The sequence below is a fragment of the Prionailurus viverrinus genome, chromosome E2, assembly GCF_022837055.1.
Source record: "Prionailurus viverrinus isolate Anna chromosome E2, UM_Priviv_1.0, whole genome shotgun sequence".
In the NCBI taxonomy this organism is placed as follows: Eukaryota; Metazoa; Chordata; class Mammalia; order Carnivora; family Felidae; genus Prionailurus; species Prionailurus viverrinus.
Window position 1 is genome coordinate 51379396 of NC_062575.1, and position 26189 is coordinate 51405584.

General features: G+C 55.8%; 1 protein-coding gene across 2 annotated transcripts in view; it reads left to right on the forward strand.

Moving 5' to 3' along the window:
• The first annotated feature begins 2684 nt into the window (after positions 1 to 2684).
• Positions 2685 to 26189, forward strand: part of MARK4 (microtubule affinity regulating kinase 4) — a 30668-nt gene continuing 7163 nt past the window's right edge. For both annotated transcript variants that reach the window (XM_047835499.1, XM_047835500.1), the window contains exons 1-13: positions 2685 to 3036; positions 7617 to 7817; positions 10341 to 10394; positions 10498 to 10546; positions 11264 to 11329; positions 11407 to 11477; positions 12117 to 12173; positions 14159 to 14395; positions 17440 to 17559; positions 18038 to 18137; positions 19482 to 19591; positions 19700 to 19859; positions 23194 to 23411. In XM_047835499.1, coding sequence (XP_047691455.1) covers positions 2986 to 3036; positions 7617 to 7817; positions 10341 to 10394; positions 10498 to 10546; positions 11264 to 11329; positions 11407 to 11477; positions 12117 to 12173; positions 14159 to 14395; positions 17440 to 17559; positions 18038 to 18137; positions 19482 to 19591; positions 19700 to 19859; positions 23194 to 23411 — 1494 coding nt within the window. In that variant the 5' untranslated portion in view covers positions 2685 to 2985. The remainder of the gene's footprint in view (positions 3037 to 7616; positions 7818 to 10340; positions 10395 to 10497; positions 10547 to 11263; positions 11330 to 11406; positions 11478 to 12116; positions 12174 to 14158; positions 14396 to 17439; positions 17560 to 18037; positions 18138 to 19481; positions 19592 to 19699; positions 19860 to 23193; positions 23412 to 26189) is intronic.

The following is a 26189-nucleotide window of genomic DNA, read 5'->3' on the forward strand; positions in this document are numbered from 1 at the left end:
TCTCTCTCAAAATAAACTTTAAAAAATTGTTTTAAAAAGAGGTACAATTCATATGCCATAAAATTCACCCTTTCAAAGTGCCCAATTCAATGCTCTCAGTATATTCACAAGGATGCAGCAACTGTCACCCTATCTAATTCCAGAACATTTTCATCACCTCACAAAGAAACCCATAGCCCTTTAGCAGCCCCCCCTTCCCCCCTTCCCCTCTGCTCCCAGCCCCGCGGCTTTCCCTATTCTGGACATTCGATATAAAAGGAATCACAGTAAGTGGTCCCTTGTGTCGGCCTACTTTCGCTAAGCATACTGTTTTTAAGGTTCATCATTTTGTAGCCTCCCCCCTTCATTTAGTCTCAGTCCCCTCATTTGGGAAATGGGGTGGGGACAGTACTGGGGTGAGGGGGGCGGAGCCAGGGTGAGGCCTGAGGTGTGGCGGGCAGGTGCGTGTAGGGAGGTGATCTGCTGCCCCCGCGTGGTGCATTGGAGAACTGCGGCTCTCCGCGCTAAGCCTAGGAAGGAGTGACTCAGCTCCCCCAACCCATCCCCGAGACCCCACCCCTCACCCTGCAGAGCCCTTGGGATCTCAAAACTTCTGGAACACCATCCTGAACTCCTCCCTCTCTGCACCCCACCATTCCTGAGACTCCTTGGGCCCCATCTGCTGAGTAACAATGGTAATGTCGCCCGCTTACGAAGTTCTAATATGTACCCATGTGAAGCATTTACATATGTAGTCATTACATACATAGTCTCTTACCGCAGACTGAGGTTGCTACTATTATGGTCCCGGGACAGGAAGCCCATAGTGCTTAAGAGCCCAAGTTCCAGAGTTTGGAAGCACTTGGGTTCAAACCTCAAGCCTGCCTGTCACCAGCCACGTAACCTTCAGCATGTGTACATGGGGCTGAGAATGACGGTCCAAACTCACAAGGTGGCAGAAAGAATAAAGTGCTCAGAGCCGGGCACAGAGGAAGCTTCTGTGAGTTTACGTAGCTGATAGTATCAACCGGTGATACGCTGATGAATGTTTGACAACCTGCTCTCTGGGGGTTGGGGGGGTGGGGAGCCTCGATATGCGGCGTTTGCCGTCTTCCATGGTGTCAATCGTCCCGCCAGGGCTCATTCAAGTTACCAAGCTTGGACTCGGTGATGTGAAGCCACAGTGATGTCAGTGAAAGCATTTTGGGGGGAAGAGATGCACAGAAGCTCATTAGATAGTTGTTTCACCACGAAGGCACAATAGATGTAAATGACCGCAGGATCACAGATAATAGCAAAACGTAGTGAAATAATTAGGTTGGGATGCGCATTTGTTACCTTTGTTTTAAGTGTAATTTATTTAATTACGTGTTTGCATACTTTAATTTTTTATAATGGCTGTCTTAACCGGTTCCAAAATTCCTGAGCCTTTAACAGGCAGCTCGCTCGAGCTGACTCCCAACACACTGGTGTGAGCATCACACCCATCTTTTAGAAAGGCAAACTGAGGCTCAAGAAGATGGTCAGACAGGGGCAGGGCATGGACCCGATCCAAGGGTTGTGGGATTGGGGGGGGGGGCAGGACTGTGCAATGCCCCTCTTTCTTTCAGGCCACCCTAGTCTAGAGGGGATGGGTGGCCCCCACTGCAGAACCTCAGGGAAGCCCTTGCCCTCCTCTGGTTTCAGCTTGCCCATCCCGACAGCAGCTGCACCCGGCAGGTGCATACCTACACAGGGCTCTCTGGCACCTGCTTCAGCCCTGCCAGGAAGGCAACATGTAGATCCTTGCTCTCGCTTTGTAGATTGGGGAACTGAGGCCAAGGAGGGGCCAATGCCTGCCTTGAGTCACAGAGCTATAGGGAGAAATCCTCAGACCCCAGCTGGAGTGCACAGGAGAGGGGCCCGCAGCCACAAACCTGGGCTCTGGAGTTTTCTGGGAGGTGGGAGGCGGCATTGCTAGAGATCGTGGTCAGCCCTGGGCAGCGGCTCTGCCTAGCACACTACGCCCCCAGCGCCCTCAGCTCTGTTCCCAAGAACTTCCTGGGCCCCTCGACTGAGCAGAGGGTGGGCTGGGAGGGAGAATGCGGACAGCGCCGCCGTCTGTCTGGTTCGTGTCTCTCGGGGCTTCTCTGCCTCGGTCTGTCTTGTCTTTTTATCTCCGCTCTCTTCACAGGTCTCTGCGTCTCTGTGTGTTATCTCTTTGTCTCCTTTTGCCTCTCCCTCCGTCCCCGTGTGGGGGTCTCTCAGTCTTTGTCGCTCTCCGTGTCTCTGTTGTCTCTGTATCTCTGTCCCTGTGTGTCTCTCTTTCCCTATGTTTCTCCCTCCTTTATTAATTAATTAATTAATTAATTAATTTAGTCGCTCGGGTCTTTTGGCTCCCTCTACATCTCTTTGTATGTCTGCTTGTCTCCCTACTTCTGTCTCTCTAGCCTTGTGTCTCTTTGTCTCTCTATCTCTGCATCTCTCTATCTTTCTCTGCGTCTCTGGCGCTCTGCCTAGGCGTTTCTCTCCCCTTCTCTTCCGGTGAGTCTCCGCTCTCCGGTGAGAACACGCTCCCCTACCGACGCGCCCAGACCTGCCTCCGCCCCCGGAGCCCCCGGCTAGCCCGGGCCTGCGCCTTTAAGGGCCGGCGGCAGAGGGCGGGGTCTCCGCGGCCCCGCCCTGCCCGCCCCTCCCCCTGACGTCCCTTCCTCCCCGGCCCCTCCACCGCCTCCCTCCGCCGCCGCCCGGGCCGGCTCCGCGCCCCCTCCCCGGCCCCCGCCCGCCCGTCTGCCCGCCGCCCCCATGGCGCCCCGGGCCGCCACTGCGCGGGGCCACTAGGACCCTCGGCGTCCCCTTCCCTTCCCCGCCCTGCCCCCTCTCCCGCGGCGCGAACCCGGGTGTCCACGGCACCCAGCTTTTGAGCTCGCGTCCCCAGGCCGGCGGGGGGGGAGGGGAAGAGAGGGGACCCCGGGACCCCCGCCCCCCCCCCCACCCGGCCGCCCAGTCCCCCGGGACCCGGAGAAAATGTCTTCGCGGACGGCGCTGGCCCCGGGCAACGATCGGAACTCGGACACGGTGAGTGGGGCCCGGCCCCTTGGGGAGCGCCGGTCGGGTTCAGCCGCCGAGCCCCTCGTCCTGGTGTGCCCCGCGCCGCGCGAGCCCCTACCTTCGTTCCCCCGGCTCGGCCCAGCGTGCCACCTCCCGACCCCGGCCCGGACTTCCAGGCCTCTCGACCCTCCCCCACTCCAGCCCAGCCCGACCCCTGCGGGCGCCCCTCTCCCGGGACCCCTCTCTTGTCCCTCTGCAGACCGCTTCCGCTCGGGTCTCTCCCCTCCAGGAAGCCCCCTCCCCTGCCTTCCAGGAGCCCCTCCCTTCTCCGCGTGTTCTTAAGCCCCTTCCCCTCCTGGCTGCCTGCATCCGACAACTCGCCCCCTCCAGGATTTGCAGGGCTCCTGACCCCAAGGCCCGGCCCTGGCCCTCTCCCAGGAAGGCCCGGCCCAGTCCCGCCTCTGGCTCCGGCCTTCCCCATCTGGATGTGGGTGCCGGGCTCCCCAGGACCCCCCCTTCTCTCATTCTCAGCCCTCCGCCCCTCTGGATCCTCCCGGATTCTGTGGGCACCCCCTCACAGGAAGCCGGTTTCCACCTTTCCTGGGCCCAGGGCCCTTTCTAGCTTGTTCAAGGTCTCTCCACTCCCAGGCCTGGTCCCTATCTTCCAAGCAGCCCTGTCCCTGGATTCCCAGTACCCCGGCTCTCCCCCAGCACCCCCCTCCCCTGGACCCTCTCTGGTGTCTTCTCCCGAGCAGCCTTGGCCTCCAACTTCCAGGCCCCTAGCCTAGTCTGACTATTTCTAGGCCCTGGGCTAGTCTGACTCCAGGCCTCATCCTGCCCGTATCAACTCCTCAGCTCCCGGCAAGCCCCCTCCCCAAACCCCCAGGACCCCCTTGACCCCCTCCGAGGCCAGGAGCTTCCTCACAGGACACCACTCTTTCCACTGATCTCCAGGTCCCCCCATCTCTTCTGCCCCAGGGCCTCCCTCTTCCTTGTGTGTGTGTGTCCGGGGTGGGGGGGGGGGTTGCTGTCTGGCCTCCCAGGGAAGCCCCCTCCTCAACTTTGGAGGCCTCCCCCAGCCCACAAGGCTTGGCCCCAGATCCTTCTTCCAGAAGACTCCTGGACTCAAAGCGTCTGGTCTGGTCTTAGCTGTAAGACCTCAGCTGTTAAGACCTTAGCTCTTCTCTTGGAGGTCTGTCTGTTGGAAACCTCCTCCCCAAGTTTCTAGGCCCTTTTGACCCCCTCCAAGGCTCAGGCTTTCTTCTCCTTGTCCTCTGGGACTTGCATGCCCCGAGACCTTTCTCTGCTTCTGAAGACTGCTCCTAGAAACCCCGCTTCTTTAACTTCTAGGAGTTTCCTTGGCCCCTGAGTGCCACTTCCCCATGGCTTTAACCCTTCCCAGGCCCCCTGTCCCTATACCACAGCCCAGAACAATCCTGGGAGACCCCCCCCCCTCCCCATCTCCCTAGTTTCTGATTACTCTCAGCCCTTCTAAAGAGCTTCTCCCACCAACCAATGCCAGACTTATTCCCAGCTGGGGTCTTTGTCCCTTTTCCCTTAGACCTCTGCCAGGTCCCTGCGTACACACACACACACACACACACACACACACACACACACACCCCTGCCTGCCAGCTGCCCAGCCACCCTCACTCCAGATCTCCACCAGAGAGATCTGTCTCTGCCCCTTCCTCTTGCCAAACCCTCCCTGACAGAGATCCCCTCAACACCGTGGTGCCGCAGCCCACATACAATAGGTCGTACTCTGATTTGGAGTCTCCGATGAGATACCCACCCTTCCCCCCCGCCCCCAAGTCCCTCAGGAAGTGCCAGGGAGCCCACAGGCCTGGGTTCAAATGCTGGCACTCTCTGCCAGCTGGTTTACACTGTGCCCTCAAACACTGAGGGTCGTCTTCTCCGAGCCTCAGTTTCCTGTTCTGAAAAATGGGAATGCTCAAGTCCCTCAGAGGATTATTCGAGATGCCATGGGTGAAGCCCGGCACAGAGGACGCTCTCTACACATGTTCACTGCTATGGTGACTATGGACATGAGTCAGACGGGCCGTGGAGTCCCAACCTGGGGCTGTCATCAGTTGTCGCGTGCGCTTACAGATCCCCTCCCTGCTCAGGACCTCAGTTTGTCTCTAAGTAGGGTTGATGATAGCACCTCCCTGTTAGGGATGTTTTAAGGAGCCGAGAGATGCCGGGAGCAAACCACGCTTGTAGCTGTGCTGTTATTGTCATTTTGATTGTTCTGATAAGCATGGGTTCAAATCTAGTTTCTGTCCCTCCCTCGCTGTGTGATCTCAGGCAAGTGACCTCACTTCCGTGAGCCTCGGTCTCCTCATCCGTAAAATGGGGCTCATCCGAACGCTTCCTCCTCTTTTTTCGTCCAGATTTGTGCACGGTGGGCATTTGAAGAGGGCTAATCCCCTTCTGTCCTCTTGTCTCCTCTCCTCCCAACTAGTCTGTAAGTCCTGCTGGTCAGCCCTGGCTGGGGCTCACCTCTCCCTCTGGAATCGGAGGTCGCAGGCTCCTCCCCTGCTCCCGAGTTACCACGACGACAGCCATGTGGGGTCACGCTCCCCCACCCCAAGTCCCAGGCCCCCCCACCGCCCAGCCTCTCTGGAGGTTCCCTAGCAACAGGCCCGGTGTTGGGGCGCCAGCCGGGCGGGAGGGAGGGAGCCGGGCCAGCTGGTGGTGCCGGCCAATTTTAGCTCCCGCCCCCAGCCCCTGGGGGCTTTGTCACCTACTGCCCCAGCTGCCCCTTGCAGGGGTCCCTCCAGCATGCTGCCTTCAGTGGGGTGCCAGCCCACCCCCAGTTGGCTCCCCTGGTGCCACCTAATGGGGATTCTTCTTCTCCAAGCCCTTATCTCTGTGGGGATCAGGGGCCTCATCAGCCAGGATCTCCACCTCCCTTCCCACCCTCCCTCCCCTGGGAGGAGACCTGGGGTTGTGAGCCGACTGGGCAGGAGGTAGGAAAGAGCTGGGCACTCGGGAGCCAGCAGGTCTGGGATCGAATCCCCGCCACTCTGCTTCGGTGCCCTGTGACCTTGGCCAAGGGACTTACCCTGCCTCAGCCTTGGGGTCCCTGTCTGGAGAATGTGGATCGTGACTGGTCGCACAGGGGAGGCCCAGGTGAGGACACAGCGGCCGGCCGGCCGGCCGGTGTGTGGCTGGGGCTGCAGCAGTGGTGGTCGTCTTTCAGCCCCTTGTGGGGACCATTGTCTTTCCTGCCTCTTGTGAGTGAATCGAGTGACCTTGACAAGGCACCTCTCTCCCCAAGCCTCAGTTTCTTGTCCGGAATATGAGGATGTAGGTCCTGCGGTCACCGGGCTAGCGTGGGAATTGAATGCAGATGAGGTGCCTCCTGGTCCGGGCCGTGGCCCGTATGAAAGCTGCTTAATAAAAATGATGGGGGAGTGTGAGTCCGTGCGCTGGGCGACGGTGAAGGCCATCAGCTCTGGGGTAAACGTTTTCCAGCTCTGGGCCTCAGTTTCCCTGCCTTAAAAACGGGGATGAGGACACATTAATGGCCAGTGCTCATTAAATCGCGGTCATCATCACTTAGTTAAGTAGCCACGCGGATTCCCTGCAGCAAGCCCTCGTCCTTGGCCTTCTCTCTTCCTCAGCTCCCTTTGTCCACCTGCTTCCCACCCCCCGCCCTGGGAAGGGCACGGGGGCAGCACAGGGTCTGAGCAGAGCCGCCTTGGCTCGGGCCTCTGGCTGCCTCCGTCGCCTGCACCCTGGGCCCCAGCGCTGAAAGGGAGGCACAGTCCCTGGGGCTGACAATCAGGACAGGGCAGCCCGGAGCAGGCAGTGACCTGCGGGGGAGAGGCCCAGGAGGGACAGGACGGCAGGAACAGAACATCGGGGCCAGATGGGAGGGCTGGCGTGGGAGACCGCCGGTCAGGGCGTGGATGGAGCCACAGAGGTTCCCAGGGCGGTGGGGGGTGGGGGGAGCGACGGTTGGGGTTGGGGGAGAAGCAACAATGTTTTCCACGGAAGGAAGGTGACCGTGCAGGGCTAGCCCGTCAGGGCAGAATGAAGGACTGTTGGTCACAGTGTTTGAAGTCGGATTTGGGGCAAATAGGGAGTGGAAGAAAATGTTAGGGCCAGTAAACTGGGAATAAAATGTTGTTCATGGGCTTCAGAGCAGAGCTGCGGGGCCTGACAGGGAGGTGATGGGTGACCTGGGACGTCAAGGGCAGCGAGAGAGACCTGGGGCCCGGTGTGGCCGCCAGATTGAGGAGCCGGACTGGGGTTGAGGGCCGCAGCATTTCGAAGAAAATACTATGTGGTCTCAGCAACTAGACAAGGAAGTTGGGGGTAGGCCGCAGGGAGGGGTGAGGAGGAGGCCTGATGTCGGGGACCCCCGGCTGCTGCAGAGTTGGGGGGCGTTTATGTTCTTGGAGGCGTCTGTTTGTAGAGGCGGTGGGGGCGGGGGGACCCAAAGGCATTGTGCTTCTCTCGGGCCTGGGTTTGAGAAGGACCACGAAGGGGCCGGTGGCCAAGGCTGGCATCGACCGCCCCGGCCCACAGGTGCCATTGACGGTGGGATCGGGCAGGCGCTGCCCCACCGCTCACACTCTGTCTCCGCTGTCCAGCATGGCACCTTGGGCAGTGGCCGCTCCTCGGACAAGGGACCATCCTGGTCCAGCCGCTCCCTGGGTGCCCGCTGCCGGAACTCTATCGCCTCCTGTCCCGAGGAGCAGCCCCACGTGGGCAACTACCGCCTGCTGAGGACCATCGGGAAGGGCAACTTCGCCAAAGTCAAGCTGGCCCGGCACATCCTCACCGGCCGAGAGGTGAGTGGGGGGATGGGTGGGGCTCAGGGCCCAACCCTGCAGCACCCGCGTGCGTTGTGGGAGGTGGGGCGAGGTCAGACTTGGCCCTCGCTCTGCTTTGTGACCTCAGGTACATCCCTGGACTCTCTCCAGGGCAGGTCAGGACATCTCGGATTTTTCTAGAACAATCCAAGTAGAACTGGGCTACCGTGGGAATTAAATGTACCTGAGGTCCTTATTAGCCCAGGACTTAGCCCACAGTAAATGCCGTTTAGTAAAAATGATGTGGGCGGGGCGCCTGGCCAGCTCAGTCCGGTAGGACATGTGACTCTTGATCTCCGGTCCTGAGTTCAAGCCCCACGTTGGGCCTAGAGTTTACTTTAAAAAAAAAAAAAAAAAAAAAAAAAAGGTGTGAGGTGATGAAGATTGTCAACTCCGGAGTAAACGTTGTCCAGCTCTGGGCCTCAGTTTTCCCACCTTAAAACAGGAATGATGACGCATTAATGACCGGCACTCATTAAATATTGGTCATCATCCCTGGAATTGTTGGGAGCTCTCAGATGGCAGGCAGAGAACCGTGTGTCGTATCTCTAAGAATTCTCATGGCTTCTGTGGCTAGGCCTGGACAGCATCCCTGTGTCACTGGTAGACTTTGGTTCCACCGAACCTCGTGGCAATCTTCATGAGAACTCGCGAGAACTTGAATTCTCTCTCTCTCTCTCTCTTTTTTTAATGTTCATTTTCGAGAGAGAGAGAGAGAGACAGAGAGAGAGAGCATGAGTGGAGGAAGGGCAGAGAGAGGGAGACACAGAATCCGAAGCAGGCTCCAGGCTCTGAGCTGTCAGCACAGAGCCCGAAGCAGGACTCGAACCCACGGACTGTGAGATGATGACCTGAGCCGAAGTCGGGTGCTTAACTGACCGAGCCACCCAGGTGCCCCTTGAATTCTCAGTTAGGCACAGCCTGAGTCTCCCCACCTCCCCTCCGAGAGTGGGCATGGGTTGGGAGTATGGCAACATTATTGCAGAAGGGCCCACGCAGACCTTGTAATCTGGATATGAAGCCTCTCACTCACTCTTGGGAGGAGGGTATGACTCTTCTGTACCTCCTTTAGTTTTAGAGAACGTGGCTGGAGCGATTTCTCCTGCCTCGGATGAACTCTCTTCCTGCCCCCACGCCATCTACTCCAGACACACAAAAGATACCAGGCCCCAATGGTTTTATGGGCACGTTCTACCAAACATTCCAATTTTATGCCAATACTTCCAGAGACCAAGGAAAGAAATGCCGCTGCCCAGCTGATTTTAAGTGCTAGCTGGACAGTGACCAAAATGTCAGAACCGGCTCTGAACACTATGACGGGCCGGCCTTACACGCGAACATCGATACAAAAACCTTAAACAAAATCGGAGCAGATAGACGCGGGCACATCCATTAAAGAAGGCTGTGTGATGACAAAGCTCGGTTCGTCCCAGGAATACACAGTTCTTTTCAAATTGACAATTTATTCATGTACTTCGCCATATTCACAGACTTGAGGAGAGAGACCATATGATCCTCTCGATACTGGCATAAAAAGTGCGTGACAAAATTAAAAACCCGTTTTTGAGGATGTGAGGAAAGCTAACGGACCCTCTCCGGCACGGAGAACGTGTTGTTCCCCTCGTGTGGATCTTGAACATGATTCCAGGGGCTTCTTAGAGGACCGGCTTCTAAGGAAACAGGATCTCCCGGGGGAAGGGTTCTGTAATCCAGGATATCTGGAGGTGACCAGGCCCCAAAACCCTTCAGGGAAACGAGAGACCTAGAGCTGAGTTTGGCCCCTCGCTACTGAAAAACTTACGGTGCTCTGCCCCAAAGTGCAATTCAAAATAATATTGAATTCAAATTCAATATCAACCACACTGCAAGATAAATATAAGGAGAGTTTAATAACTTTCTGATTCTTCCTCCATGGTGACTGCCTCAAAGCTCTTTTAGAACAAGGGGTGCTGGGGCGCTTGGCTGGCTCAGTTAGGAGAGCATGCGACTCTTGACTTCAGGGTCTTAAGTTCAAATCCCACGTTGGGCGTGGAGCCTACTTAAAAAAAAGAAATGAAGGGGGCACCTGGGTGGCTTAGTCCGTTAAGCGTCTGACTTCAGCTCAGGTCATGGATCTCACGGTTTGTGGGTTCGAGCCCCACATTGGGCTCTGTGCTGGCAGCTCAGAGCCCGGAGCCTGCTTCGAATTCTGTGTCTCCCTCGCTCTCTGCCCCTCCCCCGCTCATGGTCTGTCTCTCAAAAATAAATAAACGTTAAAAAAAAATTTTTTTTAATTAAGAAAAGCCAAAACCAAAAAACTTAGGGGCGCCTGGCTGGCTCAGTTGGAGGAGCGTGAGGCTCTTGATCTTGGGGTCGTGAGTTCAAGCCCCACGTTGGGTGTAGATGTTACTTTAAAAAAAAAACAAAAACAAAAAAGCCCTTGTGTGATCTGAGCTGGGGTAGCCTTTCCCAGCTCAAGAGCCCTCGGCACTTTGATCTTTTCCCCCTTCCTTCCACCTCCAGGTCGCCATCAAGATCATCGACAAAACCCAGCTGAACCCCAGCAGCCTGCAGAAAGTGAGGCCCAGGGAGAGGGAGCAGGGGGGGGACAGGTCGGGAAGACAGTCTTTGAAACCACCCACCGTCATCTTTCTCTTTCTTCTGTTTTGGCCGTGTCCAGCTGTTCCGGGAAGTCCGCATCATGAAGGGCCTAAACCACCCCAACATCGGTGAGGAGGGGAAGAGGATGGGCTCGGAGGCTATGAGCTGGGGCACTTGGCAGAGGAGAGAGTCAGGGGACAGGAGAACCGGCAGTTCCAACAGTTAGAAAGACCTGTTTGCTCTTGGCAGTATTGCTGCTCGCTGGCTGGGTGACCTTGGGCAAGTCATTTCACCTCCCCGAGCCTCGGTTTCCTCCTCTGGAGTGGGGCTGATAAGGGACCTACTTCAAGGTCATTGTGAGGATTGGATAAGATCGAGCCTTCGAAACCCTTCCTTCAAAGCTGCGCTGTGGGAGCTGGTCTGATTATCGGTAGCAGCCGCTGTCGTTGTCATCGTTAGGCAGAGAGGGGAGGGGGGTCTTTACCTAGAGAAGCAGGATTTGGCCTGGCCTGGATGGGGCCACAGCATTTATTCATCCATTTGTTTGTTCACTCGGAAGTGTTTATTGAGTGGCTGCATTATGCCAGGGGCTGGGGACATCAGGCATAGGCAGCGAAGAAGACAGACACACACCTTGGCCTCACAGAGCCTGCTTTCTTGCGAGAAAGTAGGAAAGGTGGTGAAGTAGGGCTGAGGAGTTTGGAAAACGTTGCCATCAGTAGGGAGCCATTGAATGTTCGTGAGTGAGGGGGTTCTGGTTAGCACACGCATAGTTAGAAATGTGGGTGGAGTTGGGGGGAGTGCGTCTCTTCCCGAATAACCCCCTCCCTCCCCGGTCATTGCAGTGAAGCTCTTCGAGGTGATCGAGACGGAGAAAACTCTGTACTTGGTGATGGAATACGCAAGTGCCGGTGAGGCCTCCCTCCCCGCCCTGCCCACCGCGCCCCGCACGCCCCTCGCTGACCCCACTTTGGCCTCTGCCCTGCAGGAGAAGTGTTTGACTACCTCGTGTCACACGGCCGCATGAAGGAGAAGGAAGCTCGAGCCAAGTTCCGACAGGTGGGGGGGGGGGCGGGGGGGGTCACAGCTGCTGGCCGGGCTGGAAGCGGTGCCTCGGTCCCCGGGGAGGAGGGACGGGGCGCTCCGCACGGGTCTGGGCTGACCGCTGGCCCCGGGGGGCTTCGGCCTGGGTGGGAGTGAGGGTGGCCCGCTGGGTGCCCACGAGCGTGCAAATGCCCAGGTGTGAGGATAGCCTGATGGCAGGCGTGCGGGTGTGTGGGTAAAAGGACACGCTGAGGGGGTGTCTGGCCAACAGGGGTGAAGGGTGGAGCGCGGGCGGTGTTGGTCCGGGACTGTGCTGAGTGTGCTGGGGCCGAGTGTTTCTCTGCAGGTACGCAGCATTCTTACGTGTGTTTCTGGAAAGCCGGGAGGGGACTGGCCGTGGTGTCCCGGTTCTGACGCCCCTGCCGGGAGGGTGTCTGGGTGTCTGAGGCCGTCTGGGGGGTCTGAGTGGAGGCCTGCAGCCGTGGGTCCCAGGGGCGTTCCCTGCTGTGACCGAATCGGAGCGTGAGGCCCCAGCATCTCCGCCTGTGCCTCGGGGAGGCCTGGGGTCCTGGGTCTCGGTTGTGAGTAGGGGTCTGAGAGAGGCCGCGGGGTTCGGGGTCTCGAGGGACTGACCCTCCCTGCTCTCCCCTCCAGATCGTGTCGGCTGTGCACTACTGTCACCAGAAAAACATTGTACACAGAGACCTGAAGGTGAGCCCCCCCCCCCCCTTGCAAGCTCCCCATCTCGGCCCACAGACCCCCCCCCCCCCCACGCACACGTATTTGTCCCCAGTCCTGCCTTCAGTCGCCCTGGGGTTCTCCAGTAGCCTCCGCATTCCCCCCTCTTCTCCCGTGCTCCTCCCTCAGCATCCAGGGCTCCTTGACTTTTTCCCAAGCTGTTTCAGCAGAGGAAGGGCCAGCAGATAGGGGAGCAGGTAGGGCGGCGGGGACAGGAAGAGAGAACAAAGGGAAAGAGACAAAATGTCCTGGGGCGCCCCGCACGGTTCCGTGTGTGCCGAACAAGGACACAGGCTGCGATAAAAGGGTTCGCCACCCTCAGAGCCTCTGGAGCCTTGGCATCTCTCAGACTTTAGAACATTCAGGAATCTTCGAGAACCGAGGTTCATAGAGCCCCAGAGTCGCAGGGCCTCCGGGTCTCAGAATCACAGGCCTCTCAGAAGTTGAGGAGGACCTTTGAGAGGAGCCCCCGAGGCAGCCCCCGGGCGGGGAAGGGACTCAGCCAGCCTGGACCCCGGCCGCCTGGTCGAGGTGAGCAGGGGCAGCCCCTCGAGCCCTGCCCCCCACCCCGAGAGAGCCACACTGAGTCAGGGCTTCTTGTCCTAGACCGGAGAGAGAGAGAAACGTTTGTCCTGCTCAATCAATCGAGTTGTCTTGACTATCGTTTCTTGAGCCACCTACTGTGTGCTAGGCGCTGTGCTTTAAGGAAGGTCTTCTCGAGGTATCTGTAGTGAAGGACCAGGTTTGTTTTAATATTTTCAAGTGATGGATACGCTTGTGAAGTACATACAATAAAGGTGAAAAAAAAAAAAGTCCAAAATACAAGACCTAATTTAAAAAAAACAACAACTATGATTACATTCAAAAGACATAAAAAATCAACTGTCACGTTGCTGAGTTTCTAGACGTTCTCTCTGTGGGTACCCGCCCTCTGAGAAAGCCCCTTAGAGGCTTGGGGGTTTGTTTGCCCTGTGCCGGTGCTGGAGATTCCCATCACCCGGAGGAGGCACGCCCCCTGGTGGAGGGTCCTGGAAGTGGCTGAAAGGGATTTCGGGGATCTGGTTGGTGCACCCAGTGGGGAACCAACATAAGGGACCAGCCCACATGTGGGGTTGCGGCTGGATTGTGGAGCCTCAAATTCTGGGACCAGAAGTATCACCCCTGAGCGAGATCGAGAGGCCATTACATTGAGGTTTGGGGACGATCCCTCTGAAGTGTGTGTCTTTGGGGGTTCGCTCCCCCCTGTGGGGTTGGAGGTGGGGAGGGTGGGTAACCCCGAGGGTTAGGAGGTAGGGAGACCATGAGGAAGCCAGAGGTGCTGGCGGCCTGACTGGGGAAGGGCCGTGGTTGGGAGGGGCCCCACATGGACGACACTTTGAAGGGTGGATCTGTGTGCCCCCAAAGCCACAAGAGGCAGGGAGCTGGAGCCTCCTTCCAACGCCCAGGCCATGGGGACACCGTTTCTGCCACTTTCTTGCTGTGGGCATGACTTGCGTCCTCCCTAAGCCTCTGCTTCCTCATTCGTGAATGCATTCCCCGTCATACGAACACGTACCGCCAAAGGTAGACAGAACCTTGATTTTTTTTTTCATTTTTCATGGGTCTTGAGCAGTCAGTCCTCATGTTTGTTTGCTTTTTTTTTTTTTTTTTTTTTCCTGCTGGGTAAACTAAGGCCCCGAAAGGGGCAGGAGGTCGCCTGAGGACCCCCCGCTCTGCAGACCCCATAGGATAATGCCATACGGCATTTAGGATTCACCGAATCCTCAAACAGCCTGCTGAGACAGAAGCTGTGATTATCCCCCTTCTGCGGATGAGGAAACTGAGGCCCAGGCAAAGCCACTGCCCCAGGTCACAGGGGGAGCAGGGGACCAGACCACAGGCTGTCCAGGCGGGCCGGCTCAGAGCCTGTGCTCCCGTCTGCCATCGGCCACACACGTCCACCTTCTACCCTCTCCCAGGCCGAGAACCTCTTGCTGGATGCCGAGGCCAACATCAAGATCGCCGACTTTGGCTTCAGCAACGAGTTTACCCTGGGCTCCAAGCTGGACACATTCTGTGGGAGCCCCCCGTATGCCGCCCCGGAGCTGTTCCAGGGCAAGAAGTACGACGGGCCAGAGGTGGACATCTGGAGCCTCGGCGTCATCCTGTACACCCTCGTCAGCGGCTCCCTGCCCTTCGACGGGCACAACCTCAAGGTGCTGGGCGGGGCTGGCGCGGAGGTCTTGGTCTCCTGGGGAGGGTCTCTCCGGTAGGCCCCCAGCCCCTCCCCCCACACCTCCTCTGGAGAGGGCCAGAGGGGCGGGGCTGGACCATGGGTGAACCTTGAGAAGACAACCAAAGTGGGAAAAGCCAATCACAAAGGCCACCCATCATACGATTCCATTTCTATGAAGTGTCCAGAACGGGCAAATCCCTAGAGGTGGGAGCAGATGAGTGGGTATCTCAGGCTGGGGGAGTTGGAGAACAGGCTTAACTGACTGGTGATGGCCACACCTCTCGGGGAATGTACTCGAAACCTTTGTATAGGGTACCGAAACCTTTGTATAGGGTACCGCAAACAGAAAAATCCCTGCCCCCGGGGGAGGGAGCAGAGCGGGGCCAAAAACAAAATAAATAAGCAAAATGCATAATATTATGTCAGTGTCAAATACTGACCAGTGCTGGGGGGGGGGAGGGGGTGCGTGGAGGGGTGGGAAGTATGTGGTGAATGGCAGGATGGTGTGAGGTTTTCTTCTCTGACCTTTTGGGGGTTTTTTTTAATGTTTTGAGAGAGAGTGTGTGAACAGGGGAGGGGGAGAGAGAGAGGGACAGAGGATCTAAAGCGGGCCCTGCCCTGGCCTGATGCGGGACTCGAACTCCCGAACCGTGAGATCATGACCTGAGCCGAAATCAGGAGTCAGACGCTTAACCCCCGAGCCACCCAGGTGCCCTCCGTTCTTTGACCTTTTTATTCTGAAACGTGACCAGTCTATGGAGAAGTCGCAGGACTGGGACAGAGAACACGTAGGACCTTTCAGGACATGCTCCAGCCACGTTTGCCATCAGTCTGTACAGGCACACGCCGTTGCCTCTGCCATTACTGATGGGACGTTTGGGGGTCGGCCGCAGACACGATGCGCCTCTGTCCCTGCAGGGGACACACAGCAGGTATCTCCTGAGACTGGACGTTTTCCTGTCTACAGTCACTCTCGGGAAAATCCAGCCAGGGTGCAGTCCTGGCCTGCAACCCACGACCATCCTCCGATGTCCCCAGTCGTCCTGAGAATGTCCTCGTAGCTGTTTTTCTCTCGCACCGGCACTCGGGCTCCCGGGTCGTCTGCAGCTGACCTGTGTCTTTCATCTCCTGTCACGTGGAGCAGCAATTCTGTCCCGCGTGGCATGGCTTTGTGGCCATCAGGCCACTTGTGCCACAGGGCCCCCCTCGGTTTGGGGTGACCCGCGTCTCCTCGCGATGGGGTCCCAGGGGTGCGTTTTGGGGCAGGAATTCCACAGCCGGGATGCTCGGTCCTGCTCGAGGTGGCCCGCAAGGAGCGTTCAGAGGTCAGGAAGCCACTACTGGGGACAGGCCACCAGAGCAAGGACCTGAGTGATGAGGAGGAAGGAGCCCCTTCTTCACAGAGGCCTCAGCTGAGGCGCTGACCCCTCTGAGCCTCAGTCTCCCCTCTGTTCGGTGTCCATAAGGTAACCAGCTATGTAGCAGCGACTCGAGGGCTCGCTAAGATCAGACGTGCGAAGTGCTCACCATCACAGAGTAATCTCTCTGAGCCCCGGGCATCAAGCCAAGAGACTTTTTTAGAAGGCTAGGCCACATCCCACCTGCCCCAGGCCCTTGTCACCTCCTGCTGTCCTGGTTTCCCACCCTCAGCCTTTCTGGGCAAAGGAGACATGCGGCTAGGGACAGGTCCCCGCTCTGTCATTTCCTTGCTAAGCGACCTGGGACATACTCCCTTTCAGAACCTCAGTTTCCCTGTCCGTAAGATGGGGACATTGAGGGTATCCACTGACGGCCAGCCTGGGTGTCTAAAGCCCTCCACCAGGGCCTGGCATCTGGCCAGGGTGTTACACTTGGGAGCCACACTGGTGGTGGCGATGGCGATGGCCCCTTGGCGACTTCTCATTACCACGTGATAGTGGCAGCATGGTGCGGTGGTCACGTAACACGGGCTCCGGAGCCAGACTGCCTGGCTTGGAACCCTGGCCCTGCCATTTCCCGGCTGCACACTCCTAGCAACAGTGACTTAACCCCTCTAAGCCTCAGTTTCCTGGTCTGAAAAACGGGCAGCATAGCCCTGCTTCACAGCATCGTTGGGAGCACAGAGGTAACTTGCGTAAAGCACTCAGAACATGGCCTGCGCGGGGGTAAGTGCCCTGCTCGGAAAGTGATACTCGTTAGTATTAAATATTCACGACCCTCCGGGCTGTAGTGATCTGGAGACCCAGGAGGCTCCCAGCCCTTTCAGGAGGATGCCCAGGAGGGGAGCTCCCAGCCCAGAGCTCCACCCAGAGATTCCGCCCTCCCACCCCCCTACCCAACACCGGTCCCCCCTCCGTTTCCTGTCTCCCCCAGTTCTTCTTCAGGATGGAAGGGGCTGTCCCTGGCCTGCCATGCGGCTTGGAGTTTCTTTTCTCTGTCTTGGCAAGGTCCCTCAAAAAAGGCCCTTAAAAAAGAGAAAAAGGTCTGCCTGTAAATGGGCTCTCATGCTTTGAGACTGCCAGCGTCTCACAGTTCTTTGGAAAGACAGGCATGCCTAGGGAAGGGGGGAGCCGAGGGGTGGGAGACAGGAGGGCAGGATCCCCGCCCTCTTCATAAACCTAACAGTTAAGTCGCACTTACCCTGGGCCAGACGTGTGCTGTGCATTTTACTTAGGTAGCGTTATGGGTGCTGTGAGCCCTGGGTCCCCAGACGAGAAGAGTGAGGCCCGGGTGCTGACTCCCCTCTTCCTGGCTTGTAGAATTCGCTTTTCTCGGTGGGATTTCCTCTGAATGAAAAATGCTTTTTTTTTTTTTTTTTTTTTGGAAATGCCTACACCTGGTACGGGGTTCCCATTTTATAGATGGGCAGCTGTGGTCAGGAGAGAGGGGTGGGGGGTTCTGCCACCTGTCGCTTCTGTCAGGAGATTGGGAGAAGGATTTGTGTGTGTGTGTGTGTGTGTGTGTGTGTGTGTGTGTGTGTGTGTGTGTGTGAGATGGGTCAGGGAGGCCGGGTGGATCCCTCCCCCAGTAACCCCGTCCCCCTAGGAGCTGCGGGAGCGAGTCCTCAGAGGGAAGTACCGGGTCCCTTTCTACATGTCAACAGACTGTGAGAGCATCCTGCGGAGATTTTTGGTGCTGAACCCAGCTAAACGCTGTACTCTCGAGGTGAGCCCCGGTCCCGGCCCCCTCTCACTACAGCCTTCTTGCCCTCACTTTCGTCTCCTGTGCCCATCTGCCTGAGATCGCTGCTGGAAGGTGGGGGGAGCCGGGCAGCCCGAGAAAAGGCTCCCGGGCCCGTCTCGACGCCACCCCCAGCTTCGCCCACTCCCCGCCATGCCAGTAATTAGCTAATGAGCTCCTAGGCTGATTACAGGGTGCCGGGGACCCAGATGATGCGGAGGAGGGAGGTGACATCGGGAGGCTCCGACGGGGGGGGGGGGGGGGGGGGTGCTGGGGGTGTGGTAAGGAGGCGCTGGCTCTCAGGAAGCCCTCGATTCTGGGGTGTTAGGACTTGGAGGGGGTGGGGGGGGCAGGGCACGCAGCCCTACTTGAGGGCCTGCCTGGGAGACGAGGAACTGTATTTTCGCCGGTTTTGTCTAACGTCTGTCTTCCCCCTTCCCTATCCTGCCGGCGATTCCTGCAGCAAATCATGAAAGACAAGTGGATCAACATCGGCTATGAGGGTGAGGAGTTGAAGCCATACACGGAGCCCGAGGAAGACTTCGGGGACACCAAGCGAATCGGTGAGGGTCGGGGAGAGCGGGCGCCCCCGCTCCTCAGAGCCACGCCCCCCCCCAGCCAGGGGGAGGAGCTTCCCAGCACCTACAATACCCCTTTGATGAGCACAAGGCAATTAGGGAGAGTGAAGCCGGGGCTCTGATCCCCGTGCTGCTACTCGCTCGCTGTGTGACCCTGGGCAGGCGGCTTCCCCTCTCTGTGCTGCCATTGCCTCATCGGTAAAATGGGACAGCCATAGGACCTGTCATAGGGCTGTTGTGAATATTAAGTGAGTGAACCCACATAAAGCACTTGGTTTTGACTCTTAAGACACAAAAAGAAATCACAGCTCACTTCCAGAAATGTTTGGGCACAAGTCATTGGTAATCTGTACGTTTGGGGAAAGCCCCTATGTTGGCATGTGCCTCACCCGCCAACCCTTTGGTCTCAAATCCTCCAGCCTGGAACCCTTGAACTCTGGACCCCGAAGGCATTAGCCCCGCAAGAGCCCCTTAGGAGCCGTCCGCTCACTGGCCGTTACACAGTGGAGGAGACCAAGGCCACCGTCAGAGCTGGTTACATTAGTCAGGACTTTTGTGGTTATATGTTAATGGAAAACCCAAGCCATTCTGGCTTCAACCAATAATAATAATAGGCTGAGCCATTTGAAATTGGTATTTTTATGGGTCAGAATTTGTCAGCCTTAGCACCTTTATCTGGTATAACCTACAAGTGGTAACTTATTCACATAACTGAAAACGCCAGGGTATGTCGGCCTTCAGGCACAGCTGGACCCAGGCGCTCAAAGACAGTCGTTGGAAATCTTAGTGGTGGTTCCTGTCCCCGGAGGCTCACGTCACAGGAGCAAGCTGGCAACAGCATATACTAGGGGCCTGGATACCCCGTCAAGGAAAGAAGCCACTTTCCTAAATGTTCCAACTGGAAGCTCTAGGCTGGTACCCATTGGCTACCCCTGAACCAGGCCGTGGGGATGGAGTGCTCTGATTGGCCAGAACTGGGTCATATGCCCATCCTGAACCAATCAGTGTGGTTTGGGGTATAGAGCATTCTGAGTGGCCAGACCCGGGTGGTACGCCTGCCGTGAGCCAATCAGTGTGGCTATGGGGATGGACTACTCTGTTGGGTCAGGCCTGGGTGTTACACCTGCCCTTGGGGGCTTGGCGCAGGCAGGAGTGGGCCAGGTGATCCAAGCGGGAAAGAAATGTTCTTCCAAGGAAATCGGGTGCTGCCGGCAGGAGGGGGAATGGATACTGAACAGGCCAAAGAGCAGGCGTTGCTATGTGGGGCAGAAGCGAGTCCAAGGGAAGGGTCTGGGGAGATTGAACCTCCTCTCCATCCCCCTCTCCCAGAGGTGATGGTGGGTATGGGCTACACGCGGGAAGAAATCAAAGAGGCCTTGACCAGCCAGAAGTACAACGAAGTGACCGCCACCTACCTCCTGCTGGGCAGGAAGACTGAGGTCAGAAGGCGCCAGGGGCATTTGGGATGCGCGACGCCCGGGGTGGAGGGACTTCTGGGGCAGAGCGGGGGCAGAGGCCGAGGCTCTTCGTCTGTCATCCTCCTGCAGGAGGGTGGGGACCGGGGCACCCCGGGGCTGGCCCTTGCACGGGTGCGGGCGCCCAGCGACACCACCAATGGAGCGAGCTCCAGCAAAGGCACCAGCCACAGCAAAGGGCAGCGGACCTCCTCGTCCACCTACCACCGCCAGCGCAGGCATAGCGACTTCTGTGAGTATGGCCCCACGCCCTCCCCCACCGTCCCTGCGTTACATCGGGGTCACCTGCACCAGAAGCCCACTGGAGCCAGCTGCAGAGGAGAGCGGAGTTTTGCATAAAGATTGCAGGGATGGTACAGGGAACCTGGAGGCGGGAATGCCCAGCCAGGATCAGGAAGGGATTAGAAACTGGAAAAGCAGCTGGAGTAGACACCCTCTGTTCCTCTGGTTTTGCCTTTTTCTCTCACTTATCTCACCTTACCTTTTTCCTAGTTTCTCAATTCCTTCCATCTCTGTTTTGGAGACCAGCCCAAATGGTAGCATGAATCCCTTTGGTCCACTTGTCAGGCACAGAGTTCTCATGTCAGGGTCCACTTGGAATTTAGCCACTGTGATGGGGACACAGGAGGACACATTGCACAGAGTGGCTGCCGAGAGCTCGCCCTCTGGCTCTCCTCCGCGCTGAAAGGATGGGAGGCCCTTCCTAGTGGAAAGGGGCTGGGCGGACACCTACTTGGACCCCACATTCTGTAACTGAAGGATAGTCATCACCCACAGAAAATAGATCCCACAACCACCACCACACATTAGGCATGGACGCGTCTCTTACCTACACCCTCCTCAAATGTTAATCCTCCCAACTATCTTTCTTAAGATTCCTTTATTATTTTTTTTAATGTTTGTTTATTTTTGAGAGAGACAGAGCATGAACGGGGTAGGGGCAGAGAGAGAGGGAGACACAGAATCCGACGCAGGCTCCAGGCTCCGAACTGTCATCACAGAGCCCGATGCGGGGCTCACACTCACGAACCAGGAGATCATGACCTGAGCTAAAGTCTGACACGTAACCGACTGAGCCATCCAGGTGCCCTGCCCCCAACTATTTTTTAAGCAGCTTTGTTGAGATATAATTCACATACCGTACGATTCACCCAAAGTGGACAATTCAGTGGCGTTAGTGTATTCACAGAGTCGTGCGGCCAGCCCCACAATCCATTTTAGCCCATATTCATCGCCCCAGAAAGAAACTCCACAAGCCCTAGCTAGCCATCAACCCCCAAACCCCCATCCACCGCCCCTAGCCCCTGAGAACCACCAGTCTATTCCCTATCTCTACAGATTCCCCTATTCTGGACATTTCTTATAAGAAGAAGTTTACAACATGTGGTCTTTTGTGTCTGGCTTCTTTCACTTAGGCTAACGTTTTCATCCATGTGTTCGTGGCCCTTTTTCCACCTATAAGTAGCCGGATCGGTCCAGAAAGTCCCTAAGGAGCTCAAGACTCCAGCATTCTATGGTTACAACATGGTAACCTTAAAAAACACCCACATGGGAATCTTCTGGGTTCTCGGGGTTCCCGGAGGGTTGTCGACAGGTGCCCTGTGTCCGTCATTTACAGACCTTATTATGCTTCTGGGACTTCCAAGCATTAAGGTTCCTGAGAAATTAACACACAGACGTTTCAATTGTCTGAAGTTCGTGAACACATTCAAATCCGCTGGTTCTAAAACCGTAATCTCCTTACTAAGATGTTCTAAGGGACCAGATTTGTTTGTTTTGTTTTTGAAACGAATACAGTCACTTCCTTCAAAATTTGATAGTACAGGAGGGTAGACAATAAAAAAGTTTTCATCGAACGCCTGTCTCCCGGTTATCCGTGGAGGCAGCCACTGTTAATCAGTTTTATATGACTTCTTTTGGGGAGATTTTATTCACGTATAAATAAATAGAGTTACTCCTTGAACAATACTGGGGTCAGGGCGCCAACCCCCTGTACGTTGAAAATCCACGTATAACTTTTGACTCCCTGAAAATGTAACTGCTCATAGCCTGCTGTGGACTAGATGCCTCGCTGATAACATAGCCCGTCAACACATAACTTTGTATGTTGCCTGGGTTATATACTGTAGGCTTACCGTAAAGGAAGCTGGAGGAAAGAAAATGTCCTTAAGAGAATCGTTAGGAAAAGACAATTTGCAGTACTGGATAGTCTTTATCGAAAAAATCCCATGCGGCGTTCAAACGCCTGTTGTCCAAGGGTCAACTGTATATATAAGCTAGATAGGAAAAGGAGAGGGGCGCCTGGGTGGCGCAGTCGGTTAAGCGTCCGACTTCAGCCAGGTCACGATCTCGCGAGATCTCGAGTGATCTCGCGTGAGTTCGAGCCCCCCGTCGGCTCTGGGCTGACGCCTCGGAGCCTGGAGCCTGTTTCCCATTCTGTGTCTCCCTCTCTCTCTGCCCCTCCCCCGTTCATGCTCTGTCTCTCTCTGTCCCAAAAATAAATAAATGTTAAAAAAAAAAAAAAATTTAAAAAAAAAAAAAAAGATGTATAAATATGATGCTAACGTAGTCACGCACCATAAAGGTAATATTCTCACCTTTTAAGGCAAACGATTGCCTCTGAAGATGTTCATGTATAAATATGTAGATAGAGATAAATAGAAATAGATCTGCACATTTCCCCTTTTGGGTACAAATGATAGGACCCCGTGGACCTCAGGCGTTGCCTTTTCTGCTCTAGAGTCCATCGTGAAGATCATTCTTTGTTGGTACACAAGCAGCTTCCTCCTAGCTGCAGAGTATTACATCGTATGGAAATACCTTGGGGCGCCTGGGTGGCTCAGTTGGTTGAGCCTGCGACTTCCGCTCAGGTCGTGATCTCGAGGTTCCTGGGTTTGAGCCCCAATTGCGCCCTGTGCGGACAGCTCAGAGCCCGGAGCCTGCTTGGGATCCTGTGTCTCCCTCTCTCTCTGCCTCCCCCTCACTCACGTTCTGTCGCTCTCTCTCCCTCTCTCTCTCAAGAATAAATAAAGTTAAAAAACAAAAAAAAAAAGGGGTGGGGAGAGAAAAATATCGTGGGGCACCTGGGTGGCTCAGTCGGTTGAGCGCCGGAGGTCGGCTCAGGTCTTAGCTCACCGTTAGTGAATTCGAGTCCGGAGCCCGCGTCAGATCTTTTATCCACCCCTCCTCCCACCCTTCCCCTGCTTGCACGGTCTTTCTCAATCTCTCTCTCAAAAATAAATAAATCTTAAAAAAAAAAAAAAAAAAATCTTGACTTGACTTAGACATTCCCCCAGAGACGAGCACTCAGGCTGTTGCCAGTCTTTCGGCCTTAAAAGAAAAACAAGGCTGCCGTGAATAAACCTGCGTGAGGATCACATATCATGTACGTGGAGTTGGGCGGGGGGATCAGTGCACGCATTCGTCACCCGGACAGATACTGTCAGAATGGCCTGCGCGGGAGCTTGTAGCCTGCGTGGGGAACTCTCGGGTTCCGAGGGTCACCCAGAGTAGGTTCGGGCCTTTCCAGGGGACGCGAGCCCTAAACTGCCCCCTCCCTCCCCCAGGTGGCCCCTCCCCCGCACCCCTGCACCCCAAGCGCAGCCCAACCAGCACCGGGGAGACGGAGCTGAAGGAGGAGCGCCTGCCAGGGCGGAAGGCGAGCTGCAGCGCGGCCGGAAGCGGGAGCCGGGGGCTGCCCCCCTCCAGCCCCATGGTCAGCAGCGCCCACAACCCCAACAAGGCAGAGATCCCAGAGCGGCGGAAGGACAGCACGAGCACCCCGGTGAGTGGTCCGGGCTGGGGGCGGAGACCGCCTGGTGCACGTTTTCCAGACCCTGCTGTTTCCCAGCCTGCTCCCCCAGACCACCACGCAGGACTCCTGGTTTCATTCATTCATTCATTCATTCATTCATTCCATAGACATTGGAGCGCTCTCTCTCTCTGCCGGAGCTTGTGCGTGACCGCTAGTATATAAATTAGCATTCAGTGTCAGAAAGAAGCAAGGTACTTGCTTTAGGTGGGAAGGACTTTATTTATTTACTTTTTAAAGCGTATTTATTGATTTTGAGAGACGTGGAGCGTGAGTGGGGCGCAGAGCCTGACTCGGGGCTCGATCCCATGAAACTGTGAGATCATGACCTGACCTGAAACCGAGAGTCAGATGCTTAACCAACTGAGCCCCCCAGGTGCCCCAGAAGAATTTTTTAAAAATATTTATTTATTTTGAGAGCGACAGAGCGTGGGGGAGGGGCAGGGACACAGAGAGGGAATCCCAAGGAGGCTTCGGAGGGTCAGCACAGAGCCTGATGTGGGGCTCGATCCCGTGACCTCAAGATCACGACCCAAGCCGTTATCAAGAGCCAGACAGACGCTCAACCGACTGAGCCACCCAGGCACCCGGAAGGGTTTTAATACGGGGAATTAGGTACTTACAAAGTTGTCAAAAGGACCAGCAGAGCAGGCAGGGGATGATTAGACCCACAGGGGTCACACCACAGCACAGCAGGTCTGACCCGCCACAGGGGCTGCTTAGCCCCTGGCACTGTTGAATTACCGTCACATGGTGGTGACGGTAGTCCGAGACTCAGAAACTTTCTTCTCTACCAGAAGGGCCCCTCGATGCCCGGAAGTCTGGAAAACGGGCACTGGGGCCCTCCGGAGGCAAAGACCCTCATCCCGTGACCTTGCCCGTGGAAGGAGGAGGCAGAGGGGACATGAAGGCAACTTCCATCCCATTTCCACCTTCCAAATCTTCCCGCGGGCAAAGGTGGCCAGAACCAGAGCTCCAGAGGAGTCTGGGGAATATAGTACTGGGCTTCCCTGCCTCTGCAGCTCCTTAATGTTTTTTTAATGTTTATTTATTTTGTTTTATTTTATTTTTTGAGAGAGAGGGAGACACAAAATCGAAGCAGTCTCTGAACTGTCAGCTCAGAGCCTCCGATGTGGGGCTCGAACTCATGGACCGTGAGATCATGACCTGAGCTGAGGTCAGACGCTTAACCATCGGAGCCATCCAGGCGCTCCTTTAAAATTTTTTTAATGTTTGTTTATTTTCTTTAAGAGAGAGAGAGAGAGACAGTGCAGCCCCTTAAAATAGGAAGTTGAGAAACAAACACAGGCCCCACAGCAGAGACGAGGGTGGGTGGAGACAGGTCATAGGAAAGCGGTCAGCACTCTGAGGCCCTACAGACCAGAGCTTGAATTACATTGGTGACCTGTGTGGCCTTGAGCAAGTGACTTCACCTCTGTGAGCCTCAGTATTCCACCCTGTGAAATGGGCTCATCAGAGGCCTTAGACTCTTGTGAGGCTCTGATAAGGTCTGGGACATAAACTACCTCCCATAGTGTCCAGCTCAGGAAGCACTCAATAAATGAAGGCTCTTGTTACTTTGTTTTAATTTACTTTAATTTTTATTTATTTTTGAGAGAGAGAGAAAGAGAGAATGAGCAGGGGAGGGGCAGAGAGTGAGGGAGACACAGGATCCGAAGCAGGCTCCAGGCTCCGAGCTGTCAGCACAGAGCCCGACGCGGGGCTCGAACTCACGGACCGCAAGATCATGCGTGACCTGAGCCGAAGTCGGACGCTTGACCGACTGAGCCACCTAGCTGCCCCGGCTCTTGTTATTGTCAAGGTAAACCCACACCTTAAAAAGGTAGAAAAGAAGAGGAAATTAGCCCCCAGAACGTAGAAGAGGGGAAGTAACAGACGGTAATAAAGGAGAAAACAGAAGGACCCTAGAGAAAACCCAAAAAAAGCTGCAATCTGGTTCTTGAAAAGGTTGGTGCGATCATTGGACCCCACGAATTACTAATAGCAGAAGTGAAAGGGGCACCTGGGTGGCTCAGTCATTTGAGCGTCCCACCCTTCATTTTGGCTCAGGTCGTGATACTATGGTCGTGGGATTCAGCCCCGAGTCAGGCTCCACGCTCTAAGAATACTTGGGATTCTCTCTCTTTCTCTTTTTTTTTTTTTTTTTTAATTTTTTTTTTTTTTTCAACGTTTATTTATTTTTGGGACAGAGAGAGACAGAGCATGAACGGGGGAGGGGCAGAGAGAGAGGGAGACACAGAATCGGAAACAGGCTCCAGGCTCCGAGCCGTCAGCCCAGAGCCCGACGCAGGGCTCGAACTCACGGACCGCGAGATCGTGACCTGGCTGAAGTCGGACGCTTAACCGACTGCGCCACCCAGGCGCCCCTCTCTTTCTCTTTTTAAAAGAAAGAGGGAGGAAAAAACGAAGAAGAAGGAAGCTATATTCTAACATAAAGAGACAGTCAAAACGCATTAGGAACCACCTTATGCCCATAAATGTGAGAGCTTAGATGAAATGGATAGATGCCTTCAAAAAACACAAGTAACTAAACTTGTCCGAGAAGAAGCAGAAAATCCGAACCGCCTTATATTCTTGTTCAAGAAACTGAATCTGTGACTTAAAACTTTCCCGTAAAGAAAATTCCAGACCCTAAGTGGTGGGATTCTGCCAAACACTGAAAGAAGGAATAACACCAGCCAACTTTAGACAGGCTTCCAGAGGATAGAAAAAGAGGGATCACTTCTCAGC